Source organism: Botryllus schlosseri, chromosome 1, assembly GCF_051294905.1.
Source record: "Botryllus schlosseri isolate E-star chromosome 1, Bs_hap1, whole genome shotgun sequence".
NCBI lineage: Eukaryota > Metazoa > Chordata > Ascidiacea > Stolidobranchia > Styelidae > Botryllus > Botryllus schlosseri.
The window spans coordinates 13,131,905-13,143,038 of NC_137236.1; the positions used below are offsets into that span (position 1 = coordinate 13,131,905).

General features: G+C 38.7%; 1 protein-coding gene across 1 annotated transcript; it reads right to left on the bottom strand.

The window, feature by feature from the left end:
- Positions 1-1,632: 1,632 nt before the first annotated feature.
- On the bottom strand, positions 1,633-9,053 carry LOC145442328 (uncharacterized). Its single transcript, XM_080320222.1, has 4 exons — positions 8,931-9,053; positions 5,341-5,475; positions 4,499-4,709; positions 1,633-2,492 (listed from the first exon to the last, which is right to left on the bottom strand). Exons 1-4 carry the CDS (start codon positions 8,941-8,943, stop codon positions 2,249-2,251), a joined length of 603 nt encoding a protein of 200 aa, XP_080176348.1. The 5' UTR covers positions 8,944-9,053; the 3' UTR covers positions 1,633-2,248.
- Between the last annotated feature and the right edge of the window lie 2,081 nt (positions 9,054-11,134).

The following is an 11,134-nucleotide window of genomic DNA, read 5'->3' on the forward strand; positions in this document are numbered from 1 at the left end:
GATGTCCTAAATTTCAATGAGCTCCAGCAGGGAATCTGATCACGTGTATACGTTAAGTATCAATGATGTAACCAAGTCCCGAGGCTCCGAGTCACAAATCAATCTCACTTTCATAATTTTGACTCGAGTCAATTCGAATCACTTTCAATTCACCATTGAGTCAAGTCCGAGTCCAAGTCACCGAGCACAGAGTAAAGTCCGAGTTATGGTATTATGACTCGAGTCCGAGTCCAAGTCACACTGAAGTCAACACTGTTTGGTGATATTGAATGATTTGGATTTGTGATATACTAATTTTCCTCACTTTGAGCAGTTTCTTGTCGCATTGTCAAGTACCAAGATCACTAGACGAAATTCCGATAGGGTGGTCGCTTTACTGTTCTTTGAAATTACAATGAAATGTCGGTCTTGGCCGTCTTATAGTCTCGAGTCATATGGCTTGGTTCGAGTCATGGACAATGACTCGAGTCCAAGTCGAGTCAAAACCAAGATTGTCTCGAGTCGAGTCGAGTCGTTTCTGTATTTTGAGAAAATGACTCGAGTCAAGTCGAGTCATCAGAAAATGGTGACTCGAGTCTGGTACGTACCAATCTTATTGGACAAATGCATACGCAGGCTTGAGAAAAAAAAATTGTGAGACCAGTAAACTTATGCATACTGATTTTTCACAGCAGTTGTATTAGCGATTGGTGCATGGTAAGCCGAAAACACAAATGGAAGTGTGGGGGTCAGTCGAGTCAAGCCTTCCAGAATATGTTTGATTGGGACCAAGACCATTGTTTTTAGAGGTCTGCAAAGTGTTATTACAGCACTGCTAGAAACAAACACTCGGTACAGCCCGTCTTATTCTCTCAGTCAACAGGTGTTTGCGCGGTGAAAATGATCTTTTTTAATCATCGGGCAGATTTATCCTAAGGGGGGAATTTTGGCTTGAATTTCGGCCAAGGGAGGCACGAGATGAAAAAGGTTGAGAACCACTGAGTTAGAGATTCATTTTCAGTCATCGAGCGTTTAGGATTTGATTCTCGCAATTGTGACGCAACTTTGAGTTAAGATTAGGTTTGAGGTAAATCGAGTCAGGTTTGGTAGGAAAACTGCTACCCGCGCCTGCATATAATTATTCTTATTTTTAACATTTACTTTCAGCACACGAAGATCACGATATAAAATTTCAATTATTACAATTTTGTTTAGTATGCGTCGTTGAAACGGACGATCACCCCTAACAAAAGGACTGAATCTCCGCAGATTTTTAGCAATTATCATACCGGAAGTGAAGTAGCCTAAGGGGCCCATTTCGAAAGTAATAATTGCGATGTGGTCTCAAATTAAAGTTGACAGCGAGAAAAACCTTTTGGCAGCAGCCCTTGTACCACAAAACCCATCGTACTCGAGCTGCAGCTAAATGATTTCCATAGGTGTTACCATTCCACTCGACCAATCCCTGTGAATTCGAGGCCACACGTCCTCACTTCCTAAAATAATTTCCCCAATCCAAGCACACATTTCCTCGTTGATGCACTTTCCCGACGCGACCTTCGTCTGGTCCCTTTGCGTTAAGAAAATATTGCTTCCATAATATGCAATAGCTAGAACATACTCTGATTGCATCTTACAACAAATTCACATAGATACATGTGAGATGTTGATATTTACATACGAAAACTGACAAATCCGTGTTATAGGACATATTTTAATCGGAATATATGCAATTGCATAATGCAAATAGAAGAGTTGGAACCCAGCTTTGAATAAACGAATTCGTCGGCAAGGGACAACGCTACGCCCATTGGAATATAGATTGGACGGACAATGACGATGCATGTATAATGGATATGACTTGCATTTAAAGAGATTTGAACCAAATATTATTGAAAACCTTGCCGAAATCAATAGAGGTTATTGTTATTCCTGTTGCAAACGGCACCTACTATCCGACGCTCCGACATGCAGCAAAATGCAACAAATAAGGCAAACCCGTGGATTTCGTCACATAATGTATTTGTACGATTCAACGAATCGATGATATCTGGATAAGCCTATGTATATATTCCGTTTCAACGTTAGGAGGATATTAAAACATTGTTCGTAAATAATTGCTGCCTAAAATTATCATACTATTAGCCGCATTGGAGAAATAATTTGTGGAAAACATGCTATGCGAGTGTTATCCGATCTCAGTTTGATGCATTGGGAGTTTTAGAGTATGATTAGAATTCTCGGAACAATCATAAATTTGATTTCAAAGTTATCTCGTCACATAGAGATTAATTTTCGTCACGCTTGTATCTCCTCTGTTGTCTTTCTGTTTTTTGGAAGAGTTGCCGCATTCCGATGTGTTCGTATTTACATCATTAATGACTGAATATGTCGCATCCATTGAATTCAAGATGGCGACATCTTTCGACGGAAAGTACGAGTCACTCGTCGGCTGATCTGTACCGTTTCCACGTTCAGCTGAGACTTCTTGATCAGTTCTCCTGTCGCGGATTCTGTAATGCATATCCGTCTGTATGTATCCAGTAATTAATTTTAAGCAGTCTTAACCCATTTCAGTAAATTGTCGCTTCCTGGATTGTTTACTAATGGATCTGTGGCGATTATTTCGACGTCTTTATTGTATCATCTCAGTGGTGGGCAGCTATTAAACCAGCGATGTCGAATTCAATCCAAGTTACGGCCCTGATTCATAATATGTTAATCGCTTGTGGACCGTACCAGCCAAATGATCCCGAAATACTTTTTTTCAAATATGATTGTATCCCAACGAGTGTAGCGTCATTTTGAAATTTATAAACAATATATGATGCTACAGATCACAGGAGCTTTATTCGAGAACCATCTTCATTCGCAAACAATTGAATTGGCAAAAGTATAATGATAGATCAATTCAATGCGATCATAAGCCACCGAGACAGTATTTTCAAACCTTCGTGTAACGACGATATCATTGGCTTAATTTCTTTGCTCACTTCGTTCTTATCATAATGTGTAATCCTTTCAATCCTTTAGTATTTTGCCTATTACTCATTTGATATTCCAAACCACTATTCGGCCTACTTACATTTTTTTTATATTTTTTGTGACGCGAGACTCGAATTGAACAATGCTTAATTAGTACTCCATTAATGTAGCTGACCGGATGATCTGCGGGAATCCCTAAGGATTGTATCGCTGCAGCATGTATTAGATTTTTATTGCAATTTTGTTCAATAAAACTGTATGTCTGTAAACGCGGACAATGCGAATTAGATTCATTATTATCAATTCACATCGTTTCAACAAAGAATATTTCAAAATACGCCGTAAAAATGTTGCTGTAGCGCCTCATTGAATTAACCCACTTGGTGTACTTTGATAGCGTTGATTTGCTTAATAGAATAAAGTGAATGACTTTCTAAGGCTTTAAATAGGAATTTATATATCAATAGGACCACATATGTCAAATATATTTGCATGATATTCTTCGAACTAGGGCAGTGGTTCCCAACCTGAGGTAGGCGTACCACTAGTGGTGAGCGAAGGTTTTCTAGGTGGTACGAGAGTAGATTCTGTTTGTTTGTTTTTTCGACCGGAGGTAGTTATTGGTTCAGGTGGGGTTGATTTTGAGTGTTTGGAATTTTCTGACTGGTGGTGAAAAAAACAATTCCATGCACCCCATCAACCCTGGCTGATAATGCCTAGTTTAATAGAATTTGTTATTACATCTCGCATAGGTCAAATACGTCATTATGACGTAATACATGGTGAAAACATTTTAGGCCACCTTCTGCGCGCGTAACTTATGTAGGTTGTGCGAGCGCACTACATTAAACCTCCAAATGGTACGTGGGTGGAAAAAGGTTGGGAACCGCTGAATTAGGGTTACCATACGTCCTCTGTTAAGAAGATTTGTCCTCCTTTTTCAATAAATTGAAAGTGTCCCCGGAGGATGCCTAAATGTCCTATGTTTTAGGCATTTGTCATCTCTTTATAGAAAGGAATAAAATGCGATGAAAATCTCGACCCCGACGCACCGAACGTCATAGACAATGTGATTAATTTTGTTTAGTTAACACAGTACAATTGGTCGAACGGTTTTCAAAATCACCAGTTTTCAGAATCTTTGAGAAATGGCCTCTTTTTTGGATCTCAAAATATGATTACCGTATTTGAACACTATGTAACTTGCATTCGACGGATTAGCATAGCGCTTTACCTCTGTAAATGCCTACCTCTCCGCCAATTTTTTTAAACATTTTCTCGGTAATTCGTGCCGATTTAACAGATGTATAATAAGAAAGACTAGAGTCAAAACGAAAAACTGTTATTGGCAGGGGATAATGTGGCATATGAACACGTTATAGCTTGGGAATAGATTATTTAAGTGGGAGTATTTCCTCTTACAAACCTCAGCCTTTGTGGAAACATTTTATTTACTAAGCATTGCTTCGTGGGCCGGAGGACTACGTTTATAATTTTTAAAATGCACTTCTAAAACTATTCGGGCGGAACCCACCTTGTATATATCATAATTATAATCGCCAAAATTAGGAGTGTTACTATCGCTGATCCGATGCCTACGATGATTCCAGTAGCTAGCGTGGTCGTGCTACCTGGTAAGCTCATCGTGTCGATTTCGCTGCGCAAAGAGTTTGTAGACGCATTATATTCCGTCACTTGTCCAGAATAATCCGTAATGTTAATTATGTTCGTCTGTGGAGTCACTTCTGTAAAAGTTGTTAGCAAGTGAATGTTAAAATATAACGTTTTCTCATATGTAATAACTGAAACATCAGTCTCACATTGAAAATAAAACTAAATTTAAGCTCCAATTACTTTGACCAGTGATTTTTAAACATATACATATAATTACGTCGAATAGATCAGTAACGTAATTTCAACTTAGTGTTATATTTCGGTATGTGCGGCAGTTTTGCTTTTTGAAACCCTGGTGATATGGTTTACAATGTTAATATGTTATGTCATAATTGCAAATGCAACTGGACTGGATACGTAAGTTACGAGTATTTTCTTCTCATTTTTATTTTCGACGTGCGCTATCCATAAAAAAATCAACAAAATAAAGAGATAGGCCTACTAATTCAAGCCCTAATAAAATTTGCAATGAATACTGATGCAAAAAACACTCGAAATAATTCAGATGGTTTCACGCCCCCGCCCTAAGGTGCGCGTCCCCAGTTTACGAACCCTTGCCTTGAAGAATGACGTGGAATAGTGAAATAATAAAAATCAGGGTAATAGCATCCCTAGAACTCGTGACGTTCACCACTGGTAGGGTACAGTTTCGGAATTAAACAACACCGTCACAGACGTCATAAATAGATGGGGAATATTTACTTATGGTGCTCTGCTTTGCCTTTGTTGACTTGTCTCGTGCTTTTACAACGTGTCTGTTTCCACAGGGAAAAATATTATAAAGACAGCATCCTCTCGGCATCGGGCATCCTCTCGGTGGTTTGCAATAATCGAGACCTGTGAAATGGCTGTTGTTGTTTTATGTAAATTGCACATGCACATGTTACAACACAGGTAAAACACATTCAATGCCTTTTAACTATGACTAATTTGTTGTTTACCCAAATCACATCGTCAGTGTTGCGACATGTACCACCAACCAGACACGGAGTGATTACTTCATGAATGAAATCCATTGCGATTACGATTACTTTTGAATGACGCGATTACGATTACAGCAAAATCTCGAATAAGTCGATTACGATTACGATTACAATGGATAAGTAATCAAGATAACTCACGATTACAATAATTTTGCTAGTTAGAACTCGACTCTTGATCACATATTGGAAGACAATACAACGATTGCAATGAGGAGGCCTTACGAGAGAAAAATGTTCTTTTAAATGTGACGTCATTGCGTGTTACGTCACAATATATCAGTTTCCTATCTTAATAGCGGACAATTTCCCGACCCTATCAATTTTCATTGTAGCAACAATCCACGCTAACATGATGCATGAGCAGATGGCTACGGCAGATTCAAATGTTTGGTAGCCCTAAGAATTGCGAAATAACGATTCGCTCCTGTTTCAAGCATGGTAATATGAGAAAAAGATAGTGTGAACATAAAAATATTCCATATTGAATGATGCTTCTCGTAGTTGAACAATGAACATGCGTATGCCTGTTGCCTACAGATATGGCGAGCTGCTGTTATTAGCAACGCCAAAGAAGAGCTGGTTTATGATTTATATCAGAAGTCAATGATTTCTGACGTGGAAGTTGTCAAGTTTTATTTGATGTGTACGAAATTACAAATCTTTGTCTGTGTAGATACTCCTAGGCAGTCCGAAACGTTCACACTGCGCTTAACTAAGCATTACCAAACGTCAATAATTATGTTCCCGTTTGAAACTGTTAGGCGGAGTGCTAGTGACGATTATCCTCCAGAAAGGCAGTGGTGTGTTTTATATATTCATATCCTGTCATACGGCATGACGGTGGTTCTTTCAATCATACTACTACATCGAATATTTGTTTCAGTGGTTCCTAATCTTTATTAACACAAACTTTTGGCTTGATGACGAAAACAAAAATCTACGCTCACGTCTAACTAATCATCTAATCAGTGACACGCGGTCAGGGGAGGCAAGCGGGACAGTGCATCACCTGTCGTCAGGATGAGCAAAAGAAACTTGTTTTCAATGATTATATTACAACTTGTTTTCAATGATTATATTACCAATAAATATTGGTATCTTCTATGGATGTTATGAATGACTAAGTTTTGAACACATTCACACCCAAAATCATGGAAATGGCATATTTCGTTTTCAACTAAAGCGCGAATGGAGAAGGGAGGTACAGGCGGGACCAGTTTCACCTGCGACGGCGCAATTCATCATAAACAACCCATAATTTGTAATGACTAGAATTAATCGAACGCTATTGTCACACTGATTCCGAAAATCTAAATATTACCTATATGTTGGATCACACCGAGTAGAGTGAAATTAGGCAGCGTAGCCAGACTGACAATAGCCAGTTGATATACAAATTAATCTGCCTCATTTATTGACTAACAATCCAACACTATAGTATAACATGCCCTCACTTATGTATAGCTGGTATGTAGCCTATTTTCAATCCATGACTACATTCAATTGTGGATCTTCCTGTATGTATTAGCTGCTTACGTAGCCTGCGTTTGAACAGCGCTAACGTGAGAAGAAACAAGTCGTCAACTAAATCAGCTTCCATGTTGCGTAAACACATTTGTAAATCGGACTCTAAAAGAATCAGTAATCACCCGTGATGGAACTCACCGCGCGTCACTGCATCTGATGCATTGCTATAGATTGCTGACGCACAAAATGAACTGTGCATCAACAGAGTGACAAAAAAAACAATAAAATATGATTTTCACACAAAGCGAAAATATTATATTGAGTCTTTATTACAATGTGTGCGACTTCTGCTGCTACCTTTCGGACACCAGTTCAGAAATGTAAGGCTTCAACTTTGGAAAGTGTGTATTGTTCGGTCGAAGCGAAACAGCTCGATAACAATCGCGTAATTGCAAACGTAGAGATAGTAGAGATAGAATTGACATTTCAGAAGGACGAAATTTCGGTTTCTAACCCCAAACTCCTCTGCATATGCCACTGCACATGCACACGTACCACCATACCAGTCTTAATTCGACTACGGTATGGTATGGTAGATATAAGCCGCCATAAGCTACACTTTCGCACGCTACTATAACTGGAAAAGAAATCTGCTATTTAAAAACGAGTCCTGCTATGCTATCAAGCAGCGAGTCCCCGATCTCCAGTGAATGTATATTCATATACATATGAAATCTTATTATAACGAATTAGGTGATCTCAATCACACCATTTCGCATAGGAATGAATACCAACCTATATATAAATATATGTTTGAGATCGCGTGCCGCTGTCCGGTCCATTCTCGCTTATTGGGAGCACTGATAATACGAATTGCTGAATTGCAATTGAGCTAATAGGCCTAAATATTAAAGATACGATCGGCATTTCATGCAGACGTTTAATAAACGAGGTTAATAAAAAGTGAGTCGATTCCCAAGCAGAAAGCCCTGAATTCCCCACTGGTTAGAAAACACTGCATTAGAATACATCTTAGAATGTAAATTTACATCACTACATTCATTTTGGTACAGCGAATCAAATGTCATTTTTTCCCGCCAATCTGTGGGTCACACATTACGTTCATTATTCAACATGAGGTTGTCCATTATTTAATTTGAGATAACCAGATATCATGAATTTTACTGCGTGTTGAAGGCCGACATATCGTAACATATTTTTGAATTATAACGATGGTTATGTCAAATACATATATTGCGTGATGATGATGATCCTATGCGAAAGCGCAGAAAATTATTTCCAAGTTCAGCAAATTGATAAAAACATTCATATAACTTTTACATTCTCAAAGTCCACCACTTTAAAAACTTTAGGATTGTAAGTTACGATAAGAGAAATGCAAATTATAACGCAGGAGCGATGGAATGGCATTCGTTTATATGATATTTAGATTGGAATATTAAGCATTATTTTCCTTCATATGCGCGTTACGCAACTTTCGTGTCTTCAAATAGATGTCGACCCGGCTGGGTCAGTCATCAATCGCAATTTGAAATATGAAGATTGACAGTGAGCGATTTTCTGAGATATGCAATCAATTTTACGAATCGAAAGTAAAATCATTGTCATGAATCCGGCAAAACTGTCAAAGTATGGAAAAAGTACGGAAGTATGGAAATAGCATTCCATACCATACCATACTTAAGAAATTTCCATACCATAACATTCTTGCACTCTTCCATATTCCGTACCGAAATTCCGTTCCATACCATACCATACCATACCATGCCCTGGTTCTGAGTATTAGCCAAGCTCCTATTAAAATGGAAATTCAATACTTACTCCGGCAGTTCATGATTCCGTTGATACAGTTCTACTACTTCACCAAGACCCGATGATTTTCGTTATCTTGAAGGTGGTCAATACAGATAACTCTAGACATCAATTAAAGAGAAAAATATTGCTGTTGGGAATGCATGTAGTAATATAAGTGTACTTCATGAAGATACTTCCTGAATGTACAGTATGCCCAGGGTCATAACTGCCCCCCCCCTCCCAAGCCAGCCAGTAAGAGGGCGCCCGAGCTCGAAGGGGCCCAAAATCATGTTGTAAATTCTGGGCAAATTCAAAATTTTCTAACTCTACGCAAACCGCGAATATTGGTTGGAATGAATTCAAATTTGGTGTGCGTCGTTTTTTAAGGTAACCTGACGATTTAATCACGTAGCCCGCAAGATTAAGGAAAAAAGGTTATTTTTGAACCGCCCTAGTGGGTATGCAAGGTCGCGTGACGTGACAATTATATCGTGTCGTCTGTTGATGACATCATATCTGCACGAGAACGCACTTTACTCCATGCCATTGCTATTATATGTACTGTGCACAGAGCATTAAAACAGTGACGCAACGTTTTAATACCGGCACTGCGCTCGGTGATATCAAACCATACAGTCTAATTTAATCTTGAAATGGTGCGATTTGTTCAAGTGTAGCTGCATAAATGAGCGCATGTTGTGACGTTAACAGCAGAAATCCACTTTCTACCAAACGCCCAATGGTTTTATAATTCGATGTTGGCGCGCTTGTTACCGGTCCGTCCGTCGTCGACGGAGTTTAGTTGAACATAGAAGGTTCCCTTTCAAACGAATCGAATAAACTCAGAATTGATGCCGATGAGATTCTAGTGTTGCATGGGTATTCGACAACTTGAATCAAAGCCCTGCACTGTTATAATCAGTATAACGAATTATACTACAAGCTCACAAGTGATATTGCGCGACAATTCAAGAATACGAGTGTATCAGGCAGACAAGAATGAATAATCAAAATTGAAGATTGAATAGTATATTCATATTGAAATGAACCCGAATATTTTCGGCTGACATTCGTCAGGGGTAATCGTAAGCAACTAGTAGACAATTCTAAAGAACAGCGTATATCAACAATCGTAACACAAAACGAGAGCATTCAATGTAATATTTTTAAATGATCCACGAACTCTTTTTGTTGACACAGCCTTGAGAGTTCGTGTATCATCTAAAAATAGTACATTGAACGCTCTCGTATTCGACATTTCGTACTGGTGACGTCATATTTTGTGTTACGATTGTTGATATACACTGTTTTTTTTAATTCTCTACTAGTTGCTTACGATTACCCCTGACGAGTGTCAGCCGAAAATATTGGGGTTAATTTCAATATGAATATACTATTCAATTGTATATTGAAGTTCTGTACCTCCAAGAAGCTGTTCAAAATTGAAGATAAGAAATTGGAAATGGCGCATCCAATCACTCGTCGTGCACAAGCATCTCGTACTGGGAAATCAGCGAAGCATGCGATGTTTTATTCATCTGACATCGTGCCATATAAGAATCCTGGTTCGAAGAATTACTTGCCACGTGTTGAATCAATCTCTGGAGTCAGAAGACATTACTTGCTTCACACGTCAGCATTCTTGTCTCGAAATCGACAATTTGTAATATGTGATAGTGGTGCAACTAGTCATATGAGCTGCAGGAAATAATTTAATATCGACCTTAAACATTGCCACGAAGAAATTGAATTAGGCGATGGAAACCTGATTTACTCTGAAGGGATCGGAACTCTTCGAATAATTATCTTCCGAGATGGCGAAGAATATGGCATTGCAGATTTGCAGAATGCGATTTATGTGCCGGACCTATCGACAACGTTATTCTCGATTCGAGCTGCTGTTGCCAGGCATCAGTATGAAGCTACCTTCAACTCGAAGAAGCTTCGAATTTTGGATCGATACGAGGGTCATATTGTTGCAACTGGATCACTGATCAATGGTCTCTACATGCTAGATTATCGACCTTGCAACAAAGAAGAAATGAAGATACTTAATAAAAAACCAATGAAAACAGCGGAAATCGGGATCTTTCTGATGATGATCATGACGAATTGAATCCTGATATCAATTGTTTTCGTACTGGTGCAACTGGAACAGACATTGAAGAATCTGATACCAATGATGTGAGCTAGATCGAAAAGACTCTCAAATCATGCGCTGTGCAGTAGGA

What these genes read in the sequence shown, in the direction of transcription:
- LOC145442328 (XM_080320222.1), bottom strand. An exon ending in GGCAAAGCAGAGCACCATAA is followed by an intron (nt 4,710 to 5,340) that starts GTAAATATTCCC and finishes CAACTTTTACAG; the next exon opens with AAGTGACTCCACAGACGAAC. An exon ending in ATAATTATGATATATACAAG is followed by an intron (nt 2,493 to 4,498) that starts GTGGGTTCCGCC and finishes TATGCATTACAG; the next exon opens with AATCCGCGACAGGAGAACTG.